The sequence below is a fragment of the Corvus brachyrhynchos genome, unplaced genomic scaffold (assembly GCF_000691975.1).
Source record: "Corvus brachyrhynchos isolate BGI_N302 unplaced genomic scaffold, ASM69197v1 scaffold142, whole genome shotgun sequence".
Taxonomy (NCBI): Eukaryota; Metazoa; Chordata; class Aves; order Passeriformes; family Corvidae; genus Corvus; species Corvus brachyrhynchos.
The window spans coordinates 1,960,200-1,977,086 of NW_008237226.1; the positions used below are offsets into that span (position 1 = coordinate 1,960,200).

The window sequence follows — 16,887 nt, forward strand, 5'->3', positions numbered from 1 at the left end:
CGCTGAGCTAACATTAATGTGAGACAATACCCTTAACAATAACCGCATCTGAGCCCTCCTATTCCAGGTCAAATGGATTATCTCATTCCTGGAGTGAAAGGATCCCAGACACAAAACATATTTCAGACATTTGTGAAAATGGGAGGCCTAGGAGTAATTCTTGGCAAGGTAAGTGTGAACCACTGTGCTGGCCACAGTGGAAACCAGCCTCTGGACCGTTGCTGCTCCACTGAAAGTTTAGTTGATCTTAGGACAGCAGCATGACTCCTTAAAATTGTGCTAATTGTTAACTTGGAATTAGGATTTAGCAGCACCCTACCCTTTTTGCACAGTGCTTTGTCACAAAGAAATTACATTTAATTTTTCCCTCCAGTGTGAGCTAACATGAAAGAGAGAAAGAAGTCTATTCACTATTGCCAGCTTCTATGATTTTGTCAGGCAGTGTTTGATGTTTTTCTTGAAGCATAGTGATTTTGTCAAATAACATCTGAAATTAGGGAGTTTTTTGCTCTGCACAGTTGCAGCAAAAAGTAGAGAAAGGTTACCTAATTGTCTGAGGTAAATCAAGAGGAACAGACCTGTGAGATTTAAATGGTTAAAGTTAGAGGTAGCAACTCTTTTGCTATGGATGCAAAAAAAATATACAGTTTGGCATGGGGTGCAGGTGAGTTTCAAGTTGTTTTACTGTCTTTGTCCTTTGATTTTTTTCAGGTAATATAGGAGGAAACAGAAAGAAAGTCAGAGGCAAAAGATTTAGGCCACGGTCTAATTCAACTGAGTAAGTCTGAATTTAAAAAAGCAAAGCCAAAAGTAGAGTTTTCATATTTGTGTTTTTTAGATGGAAATTAAGAGTACTTAAAAATAGACAGCTGCATTTTTGCTCTGTGGCCCATTCTGATTGCTGACTGATAATCTGGTAAATGGTTTGGCTAATGTATTTCAACCTCTTTTTATGTATTCTTTAAAAATTAACTATCAATTTTCTTTTTTATGTAGGCTTCCTCACAGTCGTTCCCATAACAATTCCCAATGATGGTGGCAGCCTGCACCATCACTGCAGGCTTTTGTCTACAGTAAACTGCCATTGCTGAGTGTATCCTGGTTCAATACTGAGTTTCTGATAACCTGTTTCCTACCCTTGTCTTCACCTTGGGTTGGGCCATTGCAGAGTTAGAGATTTGTGTCTCTGCATACCTTCCTGGAGGTTTTAGGAGAGGTATCTGCTTGGAGAGTACCTTGAAGTTTGCCATTGTAAGCCTGAAACAGCCAGTCTTGAGTAAGCCCTGTGATAAATGGGTAATTAAAATCTCTACCAAGTGACCGATCCCCAGACTTTTCCAGTATGGCTTATTGATTTATTGGTTAAGTTTCCTGAAGAGCCCATGTGTGCAGTGCTCCCCACATGGAAAGAGTCTTCCTTATGTACTTAAGCCTGTTGGTTCAGGCCCCTTTTGTGAACGAATGGTGAATGGCTGGGAACTTCTGGGCTTGTCAAAAGCCCTGGCCTGCTCTTACAGCACCTAACGCCACACGGGAATGGCCCCTTCTTTGACCATGGTAGCAATGACAGTGCCCTTCCCCGTATCATGACTACTAACTGTGTACCTTGATGGGCAAATGGGCTTGATACCAACCCTGCAGGGAAACTAATAATGCTAACTGCTCTCTGGGCCCCATTTTCTTTGGTTTGGGGATTTTGAGTTTGTGCTGAAACTTTTCTTTCACCTGCAGTGCACTGTCTTGAGGTGAGCAGGCTCAGAAAGGGTTCATAGAGAAAACTCTATGTTACAAGTTACAGAAATAATACTTTGATGCACATTGCAATTATAACATTGCATGGTCAAAATAGTATCATGGAGCCAGAAATTTTAGCCCTTGGAGGAGTTTATCTCAAGAGTCTTTGTGCTCTTTGTCTTTGTGCTGATAAACTCTTACTGAAATGTTATTTTGCTTGTTTTCTTTTCTCCTTGCATGAGATAGTTTGATAAAATCAAAATTAGTCTGGCCAAACTGCTGAAAATACAGATGAGATTTGCTCTGAGAACTTTGGAGCACTAAATAAGTGGGCAGACAGAGATATTGTGAGTTGGAAATCTTTTTCCCTGTATATTTATTTCTCTTTTAAAGGTGCCCCTGAATTTCCACCTAATTCTCTGCTTTCCTTCTTGCTGCTTACTACGGTGGTCTCTCAACCCAGCAGCAGCCCTGATGCTACAGGGACGAGGCTTGTACTTCCCAAGGGCCATGCAGCAACCTTTTGGGGATGAAGCACAGTGTGTGTGTTCCTGGGAGAGGCCTGCCAGGCAGGAAAATACTCTTTCTGCTGATCAGCTCTATCCTGGACTGCACAGGCCTGAACGGCTTGTCCGAGTGTCCTTGGCAGTCCTGTCACCAGCTGGAGAGAGAGCTCCCACTGAATGATCCACATGCTGTGTCAATTCAGTGGGGAATGGAGAGAATTGCTGATGGCTATTAGAGGGCAATTATCTCTCTGGTTAGAGAGACAGCTTGCTTTGCAAGGCGAGAAAATGGACTGAGAATGATCTAACTGTGACCAGCATTTACTCATTTAGAAAAAAGAAAAAGCAACACCAGCTGCTTTGAGTTTGATACTGCAGAATGCTGCAGAATACACAGAGGCTTTTCCCAGGCCAATTTACCTTTCTAACTTGTCTGGGAAATACAGAATAATATTGAAATCTGTTCTGAAGCAGTATTTAGGAAGTCCACCTGTGTGGCCCGTAGGAGTCCAATAAAGCATACTTGTTGAGATGGAAAAAAAGGGATAACAGTGTTGGTGTCCTATAATTAGCAGACTGTAGTTAACCATTATAAAATTGGGTTCATTGGTGCCCTACATTGTGCAGAATTTTATTTTTTTAAGCAGGAGGACACTAGTGTGGTTGCCTACAAAAATACTTGTATGCATGAATCTGCAGTAACTGCACACATTATGCACAGGGTTTTTTTTTGTATACAGCCAAGCATCAAATAGAATTGTGCCATTAATCATTTAAACAAAATTTCTTAAGGACTGAGCAAGGTTTGAAGTCTGCAGCCCTCATGAACAGCACTGACAGGGAGTGGCAAACACTTTGGGCAGCTCCTGAAAAAAGTCCTGCTCACACCTTTGCATGACCCTTGGACGTAACATACATGAACAAGGCTTATGCTAAGCGTAGAGCTCTGAGGAGACTGCTAAAGATATTTTGGGACATTTTTAATTGTTTTCGGATTTTTTAAAACAAGATTAATATTCTTTACTAAAGGCAGATGGTTCATTACATGTAGAAGGAATGCCAACAGGCCAAATGCTTTTTCAGAAACATGGTTGATGAAATGGCCTGATAAATAGTTCTCTATTAAAATCAATTAGAATTATCCAGGAATGATAAGAGTTTTCTGAATAAGTTGACAGTTTAATTGGGAGCTTGTGTTAAAACGGGTCCCAGGAACAGATAGCAATTCAGACCTTTGTTAATTTGCACTGCTTTTCCTATAAGCATTTGTCTTCCTCGTTGTTATAACTGATACGAACATCTTTGGTTTAGACTTTCTATTATATATTGTCTTTTTGCAGCCGGGTAACCCATGCATCTGAGCCTGGGCTTTCTCTCGCCCACCAAATCCCTGCCCAAGGCATAAGCCCAGGGGGTTCCGACAACCCCCAAACAGGGAGTCGGGATCACAGGTCAGTCTCACCTGCCCCTGCATCCTGGGCTGCCATTTTATCCTGTGAAAAGTCCCTTCCCTAGTATACGATAGTTTCACTGTGGCAAAACACTGTGACTGCTTGGAGGTGCTCCTGCTGATGCAGCGCTAGCTACCCTTCCTCCTCGCCAGCCTGAGGAGTATGAGTACTCTTGAGCCCAGGTCTTTTGCCTTGTTGCATGTTGCGCTACGAGCCAAATCGAGCTGTCGGTCTAGCTCTAGGCTTATGTGTAAGGACACTTTGTTTAAAGCAGAATTTCTCACTCAAAGGAAATGCGGATTCTGGCCATTGCTAGTGAACATGTGGCCAGAAGGATCAGCCCGAGGGCTTTCCAATGGTATCATGTAGTGCTCTGCAGTAACTCAAGTTTAACCTTTTTGTAACAGATGGATTGAGGTGGTGAATGATGGTCTGTAATATACCCAGACCCAGGAAACCCTGCAACATGGTTGTGCAACAATTGCATGCTTTCATACCACCTTACACTGTTTTCTAATACAGGAAGCCAGATTGGGAGTGTTTCATGGTTACCAAAAGACCCTTTCAAATGAAAAAACTCAAGTCAAAAGTACTGCAGCGAGTACAAGAAAATGTACAATTAAAGCTAAAGCTGAAGTTTATTAGTTCCTGGTGATGCTGGCATCAGGCTGTTGCTTCACTTGTGGTTCATCTGTTTTGCTGCTCTACCACTTTTGACGTTTTCTTTCTCTAAGATCCCAAGCTGGAAAGCATAAAGCACTCCCGATTCCTGATAAATAAGCGAGCTGAGGAAGCTACTTAGAAGCACTTGTGGCTGAGGGCGAGTACATTCTAAGAGCTGTGGCTGTGCTTGCGCGGGGTGGGGAGGAGACGTTCCAGAGCAAAAAAGGAGCAAAAGAAGTTGAAAAAGCTACTGCTTTGGTTGTCATCGTGGTTTGAAATATGGAGGGGGTTGAATGGCATGATTTGGCCCAACTTTTATTCATCTGAGCAATCCCTTGCAAGGCCTGTTCCCATGTGTGAGGTTGTTGGCGTCACACCCATAAATAAGGGTGGCAAGAACTGGCCCAGAAGTATAAAAAATAACCTAAAGAAGAATTTTCTTTCCCATTTTCCTTGGTTAAAATTTGTTTCCTATTTCACTGTGCTAGTCTCTGTTATATAAAGATGGTGATCACAAGTAATTATTTGGTTGCTGCCACTCGTATATAACAAGAACAAACTTTAAATTGGTCCAGGCAGACTCCTGTTTTCTGCATCACCCTTTTCTCTTAATGTGACAGAGGGGGAGGAATTTGCTTATCTTGTTATTGGGAAAAAAATTGTTACAAAAAAGTTTTCTTCTTTCCTGGTAATTTGTTATCAGATAATTAAACATCAATTTATTTCATAATTTTCATGTAACTAATATGAGTATACAGCTCAGACTTTTTTCCCTAAAAACTGTGGTTTTGGTATCAAGATTGCTTCTGTAAAATGTGACATAACTCTGCAGCCCACCTCCATTAAAGCCAAACTAAATGAACAATGAAGAATTAGAGCGTTGTTTGCCTATAAGTGCATAAATTGTCACTATAGTGGCAAAAAATTCAAGCCTTTTAACACACTGAGGCTGAAATTCATTCCTGTAAAAAGGCTCAAGCCCAAGATTCTGTGCTTATTTAGCCATTATCTTGCAATTTATATAGATGGGTGCAAAAGTGTGTCTTTGGCAAGCAAACTTTGTGATTGAAGCCAAAACGCCCCTTCATCCTTATTTTGAGATCATGAGGGAGTTCAAACCGTGGACTTAATGCTGGCCCTCTACATAGGAGTGAATTTTACCCTTAAGACATTAAATGAATGATGTATCCCAAAGAGTTTCCAGATTAATCAAACATATGAGTCTTGTAGGTCAGATTTTCTCATGCAGTTGTACACGTTGCCTAGTCCTCACCCAAATCCATACTGATTTATTTGCCATATTCACTTGCATTTTGGGGATGAAGACATCCTTGCTAAGCTTGTGCTGTGTGTTCTCAGATTTTCTATTCTTGTTCTTCTGCTTTCTCTGTTCCTTCCATTGCTTTCTGCAGGTATTTAAACCCATGGTTCAAAAGAGAATATAATGTAGCTAAGTGGGTAGAAGATGTGAATAAAAACACAGAAGGACCATACTTTAGGTATTTTGTAAATTAATTCTATAATTCTCATTTTTCAGAGCTGTTCCAGCATATACAAATATCTTGAGGCTCCTACCTTGTATAAATCAATACAAGTTACTTAGGTGCAAAGGGCCCCTCTTCTTTTGCTGCATTTTGATGTCTGTTTTTGGCTTCATTTGCAATTTACAATTCTTTTTCTGAATGTTTTAATGAAGCCATTGAAAAGGGTGTGTGTAGTGCATGCATTCCCACCATCATCTATAGCTTGTAGTAGCTTTCTCATCATTTTATGCCAAGTAGTGTTTTATGGGCATGAGACATACTTATCACTAATAAAGTAGTATTAACTTAAATAGAATGTTAATTTACTGAAGCAAGTGGTTTCATAACACATTGACTCTACCTACTGTCTTATATAGTGCATACTAAAATTTAAAGGAAAAAAGTATAAAAAGTAGTGGTATTTTACCCTCAGCTTGCAATGAAATAATTTCTATATTGTAATTGGAAAACTAAATGTATGAGAATATACTTTGTGCTCTAATTATCAAACTGCTAATTAATCTGTTACAAGTGAGGTAGGGTTCAACCGAAAATATTACTTGTTTTTGAAAGGGACAAGTGTGCGTTATCTGATACATTCCAAGTTACAGAGAAAAAGAATGCATGAGGCTGGGCCCCTGTTGAACACGAATGAAGAGACTGAGAATGTTGCAGTAGATTCCCAAAAGACACAGTCCCACAGCCGAGAGAGATCTCTGCATCAGCTGAAAAAATGAGCCAGCATAGGAGAGAATGGAAGACAATTTATGACAAATAACATAAAGCATGAACAAAGTCCATGAAGCTGTAAACTGACATATAAAAAAGGAAGATAATGATAGAAGCACAAATCAAAAGAATAATAACCAAAATCTTCAGCCAAAACAGTGAAGGATGGTAAGAACAAGTAAATAGAATCTTAATAATTTTGCTACACAAGTAGGCCTAGTAATAGTGCAGCAGGGCAGAAACATACACTAAATGTGTGCAGTGTGCATTTGGGAGTTGTATCACAAGATACTAATGAAACACTTTTATTCCAGTAGTAACACTGGCAGACATTAAATGGCAGGGTAGGAATTTAATAATTTTTAGAACTAAAAACATCCTGAAGCCTTAAAAGACCATAAAATTGTTACTTTTAAAAACCATTTGCGTTTGCTTTCAACATCTCATAAATCACAGAGTAAGCTGCAGAAAAGCTTTCCAGTGAACAAATAGGGAAAATGAGTAAACTTTAGCCTGTCAGCCCTGATCTTGGTCCTGAAAAGGGAGAAGAGATCCCTGGTGCAAGAATCTGAGAGTTACAGGAGGTCATTGTGATTGTGCCAGTCGGTATCAGACAGGTCTCTTGGTACTTGGACATTTCGGCAGGGAGTATTGTGAGTCTGGTTGTTTCAGCACTGGGACAGAGGGTCCAGTTCTGGTGTCTGCAGTTCAGCAAGCATGTTCTAGAACTGTTCTAGAGAAACCACAGAAAGGACTGCAGAGGCTCAGGCTGTTCAGTTTAATGGAGCAGCTGAACACTTACCTGATCATGAAGTCCACATCACTGCATATGGAGCAAAATCTTTGTGGGTGGGAGGTCCTTTAGATTAGCGAAATAAGACTGATAATGACAAAAGGTCCCTGGCAGCTGAAATTAGGTAAACTCACATAAGAAGTGAGGTGTGTTTTTATTACCAAATCTTTTTCTAAAAATAGCCTCTCAACCTTTATTGTTCAGGCAAGGTCAAGAGTTGCCCACCATAACATAATCCCATAGCTGTCTTTCAGGGTTTTTGTATCAGAAGACCTGTGGTAGCAATAAACAAAGACATCTATGGAACATGAAGATAGCACTATTTTAAAACAGGTTGCTTTAAATGGTTTAGTTAAACAGGTTTAAAAATCTGTATGCATACTCATAATTTGGTTCTCATTTTTTAACATCAGTACATCTTTATTTAGTAACTAGATTAAATTGATGGGAGTGTACCCTGCCCCTGAGGGTATTCAGCTGTTACACTGAATGAGTCACATTTCTAATTGTATATGAGATAAACCAAGCATTTTTGGCATGTAGATGAGGATTAAGCTGACCTATGTGTTTTAAAGGCTATATATCAGCAGAGATGAAACATAAATCAGAAATTTTGCAACGTAGAAGCTTACTAATCACTGCCCACAGCAGTTACCTTTAGAAATGAGAGAGCAACTAGAATAAATTTAGAATTCTTTATTGTCCTAATTAAATGAAGTAATCATGGGGAAGTATTCTGCAGACACATTACGGAAGGCAAAGAATCAGATCTCCTGAGGGGAGTTGCCATGGGTTTATGAGAGGTTGAACTAACAGTTTCTCCACAAAAATCAGATGCAGTTTTGCTTAATGATAGCATGGACAGGAAAAGACTGTTCCTAGGAATGGTATGTCGGAGCATCTTGTGGCTGGGTTTTGAGGCTGGGCTTGTGAAGTGATTCACAAACAGAATGAAACAGATCTTGCTTGATAAACCAGTCAGAGAAAGTCAGGCTGAAGTCAGACTGTCCAGCTGGTACTATATTTTAAGAGTCAGAGTCCCAGGATAAGACATTTACACGCAATACTTCACTGGGTAATGTTCATGTTGCAGATTACTTTTGATTTCTCTGTTCTTTTAAATGTGTCCTGAAGGTAATACTGCTGTTTTCCTTGTTTCCCTGTAGTTTTAGGAACAATATGCTGATGACTGGTGCTGTTGTAGGAAGAGTTAAAATAGAATGAGGAGAAATGACAAAAATACTTGCTACAGTTCCTAGGAATGTTGCAGATTTTCAGAAAAAAGAGATACTAGTCATCACCAAGATTTTCTCCATCTTAAAAAAAAAGCCCTGCTTAAAAAACCCTGTATAAATCATAATTTGTCTCTCTGGCACCTGATTTCCTAGTTAATTTTTTTTTTTCTGGTCTACAAGTCTGATGGGTATTTCCATATAATTACTTTTTATTAATGATAGTAATAATAGTAGCTGGTGTCTCTGGCATCAGAAAACTCCCAAGTGTGGGATTCCCATCTGTAAGAAAATAAGATCTTTGAAGAAAAATCTCATTTTCCTGCTCAAAGTCTAGTCTAGATTTAATTTTGTGTGCCAGGCTATAACCACATAACCAGAGCAATAAACTCAGGCAGGAAGCCTTTCCCTGATTTTAGCTTTGCTATAAGGGATGTTATTTTATGAATGTGCTATTACTGCTTGTTCTTGTTACTGCAAATTGCAATGTCCACTGCACAGGCTGACCCTGTGAAATATGGTTAAGGATTACTCAGAATTCTCACTGAATCTGAAAGACTTGATGGAGCCATGATGCAATCAGAAAACAACTGCCAGAAGCCCCAAATGTGGCATTTCTGTGGATAATTATAAACAAAAAAAGACTAGAAGGCACCTTCTAAAGCACTGAGCTGCCTACATTTGATTTAATGCAAGTATTTACAATAAGTTATATTTTATGAGAGTTATTTAAATACAAGAGTAGTTTACAAACAAAGGGTTTACAAACAAAAGGGTGCTTTAAGATGGAGACCCAGAGCACATAACTAGAAGGAAAACAGCCTTCCTATATTGGAAGGGCATCGAGAAGGGGCATGGAAGGAGGAGACAGTAGACTGTCATTTCCCTCCTATTTCTAATGTGTTTTGTGTCCTTGATTTTTTCTCAGTTCCTCTTCAGCTGATCATCTCCATTACCTTCCTCTGGGAGCATCCAGCTGAGGCCAGAGCCGTGGCCAGCCCTTGGCAAGCTGCTCTTACTGAGGCAGCTCTAGACTGCGCTTAAAGTAAAAAACAAACAAGCAAAACTTTTCCCTATTATAACCAAAGCAAATTACTGGTATTATGGGCAGACAATGAAAAAATTCCTACTGATGTCAGTAGGATGAGGATTTTCTGTCAAGAGTTAGGGAGACGAGTTCATTGAAGCATGTGAGCACCTGCTTCTGAGGCACAGTTCACTGATCCAAGTGACAGCTCAAGCCATAGCCATTGTCTCTTCTGCAGCCCCTCCATGAGCCTCCTCTCCCCTCTGCTGCTGCTCTTTCTGAGGAAATGTGTGGCTTTTAAAAGGAACTTATTTTAAAATATTTAGCCACACCAGTGTTTTTCAAAGATCCTAACTTCCTAATGTAGGATGATTTAGGCTGATGATGTCCTACAAAGAGCTGAATCCACAGCAGCAAAGGTCAGATTAGGCTGATAGGATCTCTATTTGAGCTTGAAATGCTTTCACCAGGTTGAATGTTAGTTGAATTTCATTACATTATTTCAGTCCGCAAAAGAGAATCACTCACAGTTCATGAACAGTTCAGATCTGTCAGGGCCACCTGCCTTGAGTTCAGCTAAAATGACACTCTAAATTGCAGAATGTTTAGTTGTGTGACCAGGTGACACATTTTGCACTGTTTCTTGTGGGCCAGCATTCCCTGTTTAGGGACGAGAGGCAGAGCAGGTAGGCCCATGGCTGCAGGGACTGCTTCCAGATGTCTTCCTGCTGCCACAGTGCTTTGTTGTGAATCACAGAATGGTCTCCACACACTCTGAGTTTTAGCTTTCAGGACAGACAGACAGACGCAAAGTGGCCACTCTATCTTGCTTTCTGGTCAAAAATTAGAATTTTTGCAGTTGAGGTGCATGGCTTCATTTGGGGTTGGCAGTAAAACCCCTAAATCTCTGTTGTGTTGTGCACTGTTTTCTTGTGTAAGTTTCAGCTGGAAGCAATATTTGGTATGAAAGCTAATGGATTGATTGCAGGAGAACTGAAACCCTAGTGAAAACTAAGTGGATCCCACCCTTGACCAAAACTGCCAAGTTTTCCTACCTTTAACCCCAGCATTACCTGCAAGTGTCCCTGAATGCTGTCTCTCCATCCTGTAAATGAGAAAGAGCTAGACCTGACCTTTCTCATTTAAAGTATATGTAAATCTGGGATACACAGCACATACACAATTGCAGGGCACAACCTGAAAGGTGATCAAAACCACCTCAAACAACGCCATTTATCACAGAAGATGCATTGTAAGATCTGTGAGCATATGCTGAGTCGTGTATGTTCACAGTCTCAGTAGCTGGCACTAAAGATGTCAAAAACCAGCATGTAACTCCACAGCAAAAATAAGTGCTGAGGCCCTGTGAGGGCAGGGCAAGGTCATTTCTGTAAGTGTGCAACTGCATTCTCGATGGATTGGCTGTAGTGTTGCAGGTGCAGCTGAGCAGCAAAGCTCGTATCAGTTAGATGTGCAAACTGCAGGTGAGCAGGCAGTGCAAAGGGGGTTTGAGAAGAAGGAAATGTAGGCAGCTACACTGGAGGCCTGGCCTTCAAAATCTTTGGAAAAGACAGCGTGTTTAAGATACGGTGCAAAGCTTCCTGGCTAAAAGGCTCAGTTAGGGATCCTGGTTGGAGGACCTGCTTGTGCAGGGAAGATGTTCAAGATGCCCCATCTTTTGGGGGTTATTGCTCCTTCCAGGATCACCTGCTCAGATGGATGGACAGGTAGATTGGCTGTGGCTTTTCCTCTCACTGTGGCCTTCTCTTAGAGTGCCTAAAATGTAAAGAGCCTGTGGTGTGTTGGAGGTGTTGTGCCTGGTATGGTGAAAGGGATGGGAGACGCCTTCATTCTGTGTGCCACCGCCTGGCTGTGCTACCTTAGAAACAGCTTTCTGATAGGGCTTGCCAAGTCAGATACCACAAGCCCAGTTCCTTGCTTCTGATCTCCAAGTGCATTGTTACAAATTTTAAAATGAAAATTTAAAATTCTACTGCAGCAGTGGGGTAAAATTAGTGAATAATTGGATTACTAATAATATGTAAAATATGCTCTCCTTATTTTCCCTCTTCCCTCTTCTCCTTACGTTTTTCATTCTAGATCCACAAATAGTTTATTAGTGATCTTTCTAGTCCACTTAGGGGCAGAGATGAGAGGACTTGTATGGATAGTGAACAGCAGGGCACTGTTAACAACCTTTCCCTGGAATTTTTTTTTAAATTAACCTGTTTTCTTACATGCACAGTTTGATGCCCAGATCCATGATGTTGGACATATGAAAACCTTGTTTTATACTGCAGTAACGGTTTCAGGGTTTTTTTCCTGAAAACACTGATGTATGTCCAGTTCATCTTAATGGGTGATCAATGTGCAGGTAGTGAAGATGTACGCTTCCATGTTCGGATAATTGTACCAATGTAAATCTTTTAAGTGCTGTTGAACTTAGAGGCTACCACGTGAGGCATTAGAGGATCATGAGCCAGACTGGAGAGCTCTCATCACATAATTTCCATTGACACCTCGTTGCTTGTGGCTACCATCAGTCATTGTTCGTATGGGAGGCAAGAGAATGTGCTGTTGTAGGGAGCTACAGACACAACAAAATGATACAAGTCCAAAATAAAAGTAGAGTTATTTAAAGGTAAATAAATTTCACATATCCTTATGGAAACTTTTCATCTTCAAGGACACATTAACTCAGAAGATACTAGATAGCAGTGCTCAGGGAGGGCTGAGTCATGTGCCTGCCGTAGTAAGAGGCCTCCTGCAGTAAATGCCCTTGGTCTGTACAAGAGAGCAAGGTGGCCAGGGTAGCTCAATTTTTCTACTTTGAGGCCTTTTTTTCATTTTACTCTGCCCAGATTTAGAGCCTGATAGGAACCTCTCAAGTGGGAAAAGTGCAGAATTTCAAAACAGAAGCATAAGAGTTTTTCTTGGGTATAAAATTTCAGTCAATAATGTGCTGTTGCCTTATTGACATGAAAAGAATGCCTTTCATGTGATACAAACATTTCCTTGCTCCTGCTTACTCTACTCACCTTGTACAGAAATGCTGATTGCCATTGACTAATCAGTCCATTTTTGTATATTCTCATCAGACTCTTTCTTTGGCTGGAACAATATGCACTGTATGATGCTTGCATGTATAACAATTTGTTATTAGCACTTTGTATATGCCTTTGTTACTTCACAACTAACAGTTTGGCCTCCAAATGCATGCATTTGTGTAAGTTAATGTTACAAAAATAATAGATTTATTTTCTATGTTTGTATCAATTTAGGAGATGTGTAAGATATGCATAAAGACACTGATAATTGCCATTTAGTCACTGGGAGAAGACATTTGTTCAGCTTGTATTTATACAATTACTGTTTCTATTTAGGCTTTATAATGCCATGTTTCTCTTTTAGTTCTGTATTTATTCAATTGCAGATTTGTTTTATTAATTTTATAATGATTAATTACATTACCATATAAAACAGTTTAAGAACTAATTTTTGTTATGCAATACAATTCTAATAAGAAGTAGCAATTTTTTTTTCTTCCAGTGTTCCTGAAATCTATAAATACCTTTATTCATATAATGAAATTATAAGACAACTGATCAAGCAATTTTATTCCCCTGCTATTGAGCTAATAATAAGCTATATATTTGTCTCTGAACCAAGCTTCAGAGTAATGGCAGTTGCTGTTGCAGTGCTAGAATGCAAAGACATCACATTTATTTTGTGTGTTTCAACATCTCAGGACACTGTCTCCTGCAAAGTCTCCGTCTTCATCCACTGGATCTATTGCTTCCAGCAGAAAGTACCCATACCCGATGCCACCACTTCCTGATGAAGAGAAAAAAGCCAACAGGCAAAGTGCCAGGGTATGTGTTCCTCTTCTCTGCCTTTCATCAGTAACTTGATTTACTGGTAGTTTTTCAAAAGGAAACTGTGGCAGATTAGCACCTTTGACCAACAGAGAGAGCTGGAGTGGCATTTCCTTTGCACCCTGAAGTTCTGAAGCTGCTGGAAGGCTGAGCCTCTGGCAGCGATAAAGGCCTCGGTGGCTGTGTTTACAGACTGCTTTTCAGGTTCCTCTTAAACCTGCCCTGAAGCCCAGATTTCACTAATTTTCTTTTTTCAAGCTGAGAGTGTGCCTGGGACAGCCTTTGGGCTGCAGAGGACAGGCAGCCCTGGAGCAAATGGTGTGTTTGGCTCTCCTTTCTTACCCCTTCTCCCAACAACTCTCCTTCAGGCTGTGGGGATAGCTGCTTTCCAGCTTTATGGAAAGGTAACAAAGTTCCAGTTATGGAGCATGTGGAGGGCTTGCAGACCTGGAGGGACTTCACTGCTGTGTGACCTGAGCCCACCCCGGCCCCCCTAGAGTGAGCAGGAACTGCTGGAATGTGTGGTGGATGGTGATTCCCCATACAGAGAAATTTCCAGCTGCTCCAAAAGGCTCTTGCTTTCTTTGTGTCAATTCAGACATAGCAGGTATTGCAATAAACAAAAAAGTCCTGACATTTGCTTTAGAAGCTTTACTTGGTTCATGTTGCTGATGCTGATGAGATTCTCATCATTGTTCTCTGTCCTTTTTTTTTCAAGAAAAAAGGAGTGGAGTGCTGCTGAGGGAACCTGCAAGCTGCTCCATCAGTGCTGCTTGGGGCAAAAGGTTGTGTGAGGTGCAGCACAGGGTTTCCCAAGGCAGCTTGGAGCCCAGGCTGTACTGATGTGTCTCAGCCCTGGAGCTGCTTTGGCAGCAGCTCAAACCCACAACAGGAAGTCATGCTGCTCTGAGCAGAGTTAGGCAGATGAGAATGGGAAGTTATCTCTACATTAATATTAGCGTAACTCTGAGGTAAAAGCTGTCTAGTACAAGTTTGATGCTACACTGACATTTCTCCTTCAAAAAGAAAACGGAACTCCCAGCCATGGGCATTTACTATGTTGACTGCAAGTCATGCTGAAATGCTTGAGACTGTCTGCTCACTTGGTGAACAGATAGCCACCAGAGGCTGGGATGAGATTTGGAGACCCAAGTGATGTAGATGCAGTTCGCCAAACAAGCTCCTTGCACTGTTTGGGTAATGGCCTGTTTTATCTTGGTGTTCAATGTGTGTTTGTGTTCATTTTCCCTCTCTCCAGCTATGGGAGACATCCATCTAGCTGCACTGTTTTCCTGGGGTCACATCAGAACTGTTTACTTTGGATTTTATAGAAACTCAGCATCACTGAGTCACTGCACATTCATCTGCTCTTCAGACAATTCGAAAGATCAACAGAGATGCCCATGATATTGCAGTGAGAACCTCCTCTCGTGTGGAAAGGAAGAAAACAGTCTTTTTTTTTTTCTTTTTTGTTGACTTGTATCTTACGGATCTGATGAACAACCAAAATCATAACATTTGACAAAGAATAATTAGCCCAGATGTGACAAGGCTGTTCCACATGGTGACAGATACACTTACCTAGAATCCCAACTACAGTCCACTTGCCAGTCCTGTGTAATAGAGGTTTTTCTCTGGTTTATTGCAGTCCTGAGTCAGACCAGAGTGGAACTGGGAACGTGCCTCACGGAGAGCCCAGCCTATGTAAACTTGTATGCTGTATGCATGAACCTTGTGTTCTTTACTTTCCACGTGTAAGGGAAAAACAACATACTGTAGTAGAGATTAGCATGCAGGAGTAAGAAATATAGGATTTTTTTTTTTTTTGTGGCAGGATTTCAAGCTTTGAAAGGAAACTATTTGACACAAATGGAAACAAACAAAGATTATACCTTTTTTTTTCTACCTTACATGTTTATAATCTCAGTATACAGATTGTATATATGTAAACATTCAATAATGTCAAAAATAGCTGTTATACGTAAGTGTATTTTGCCAAATGCCTAAAGAAACAGTCATGACTAACATCATCACACTTCAGATTTTCTAATATTATGAGCAGACATCCTTGGAAATACAGAAAGTACAGTACTGTAAAACTGTGTCTCTCAGAAACTGGTGTTTGACCAAAATCTGTACAACTTTTTTGGCATCTTATACTGTCTTGACGATCTCAATTGTACAGTAGACTGTGGAACCAGTACAGCAGCACTTTGTCTTAAATCATCATAAGAGGAACCAGCCAAAATCCCTTGTTTAGTGAGATGACCACTGTATCCTCTCACAGGTGTTATCAAGGATGATTCGGCAGACAACAGAGTCTTTAAGTCATGTGCAGCCCAAACTTACTGGACATTTGGGAATACTTCTAAGTAATCCATTCAGGATGTGGTGATGTGAAGTCCGTCTGTGAGAGTTGCTGTGTGTTTTTGATAGAGCATTTCAGACACTGTTTTAGATGGCAAGGCATAGGCTTATGAGAAGCATAATGATTTCACTGCACTAGATAATAACAGTACTGGGCAAGTGGCCAGTTTCATTGCTGTCTTTTAATTTTTATTCGTTACTGGAATCGCCTTTACCATGTGCTTGAATGCTATGCTTGCTGCCCCTGAAGCCCCTTTGACAATTTTTTGGGGCATTAAACTGAGCACAAGTGAATTTAGCTTAAAAAAAATGGGGTGGCGGGGGGGAACAACTCTTTACCATATTAATCTTGTGTGTAAGTTGATGGTTATATTTCTAACACCTGAGACTTCTAAAGGTTATTGTAAAGCAAATGCCTTCTGATTGGGAATTTTCAGTCAGTAAGAAAATGGACCATATTAAATCAGTTTATAATTCTCTGGTTTTCCAAAATTGACTACTTCTTAGCTTCAGGTAGTACCATAGCAGAATAAAACACCTGACTCTGTGTGGTGCAGTTGAATACCCTACCCAACAGCTGTATGATTAATTAGATATTATTGTAATGGGAACATCTATGGTGTTTCTGAATCTTCTACCTCTTTCATGTATTTCCTTTAGTAAGTGAACCCAACACTTGCAGCCTTTTAATGTATTTTTTTAACTTTTACGTCTCTCAATAAAGTCAGATATATGTAAGATTAAATTAAGAAATGTTTAAAGATGTTGGCAGCTGTAAAGTATGTAAGATTTTTAGAAGCACTATATTTTATGATTAGGCTGTATGTTGGATTATGACAAAATATTGGCCTTGTCGTTCAAATGATTTTTCTTCACAGTTGACAGGTTCTGGTAAGTATTTGGAAAAAGACAAATATAAGTGAGCAGAAATGGGTGCAGACTGACCATCTGGAAGGAGCCAGTTACCTGTAATTGCTTTAGGGAAAG

The 16,887-nt window shown here is 40.3% G+C and overlaps 1 protein-coding gene across 4 annotated transcripts in view; it reads left to right on the plus strand.

Moving 5' to 3' along the window:
- The window catches only part of ADAM22 (ADAM metallopeptidase domain 22), a 70,808-nt gene that overhangs the window by 52,634 nt on the left and 1,287 nt on the right, over positions 1-16,887 (plus strand). The window contains exons 24-29 of one of the 4 annotated variants that reach the window (XM_017729245.1): positions 68-168; positions 712-778; positions 3,581-3,691; positions 5,767-5,853; positions 13,407-13,530; positions 14,792-16,887. The exon at positions 14,792-16,887 is cut by the window's right edge and continues 1,287 nt beyond it. In XM_017729245.1, the coding sequence (XP_017584734.1) occupies positions 68-168; positions 712-778; positions 3,581-3,691; positions 5,767-5,853; positions 13,407-13,530; positions 14,792-14,812 (511 nt within the window). In that variant the 3' untranslated portion in view covers positions 14,813-16,887. The remainder of the gene's footprint in view (positions 1-67; positions 169-711; positions 779-3,580; positions 3,692-5,766; positions 5,854-13,406; positions 13,531-14,791) is intronic. The other 3 variants (XM_017729244.1, XM_017729246.1, XM_017729247.1) reach the window with 3 other exon arrangements.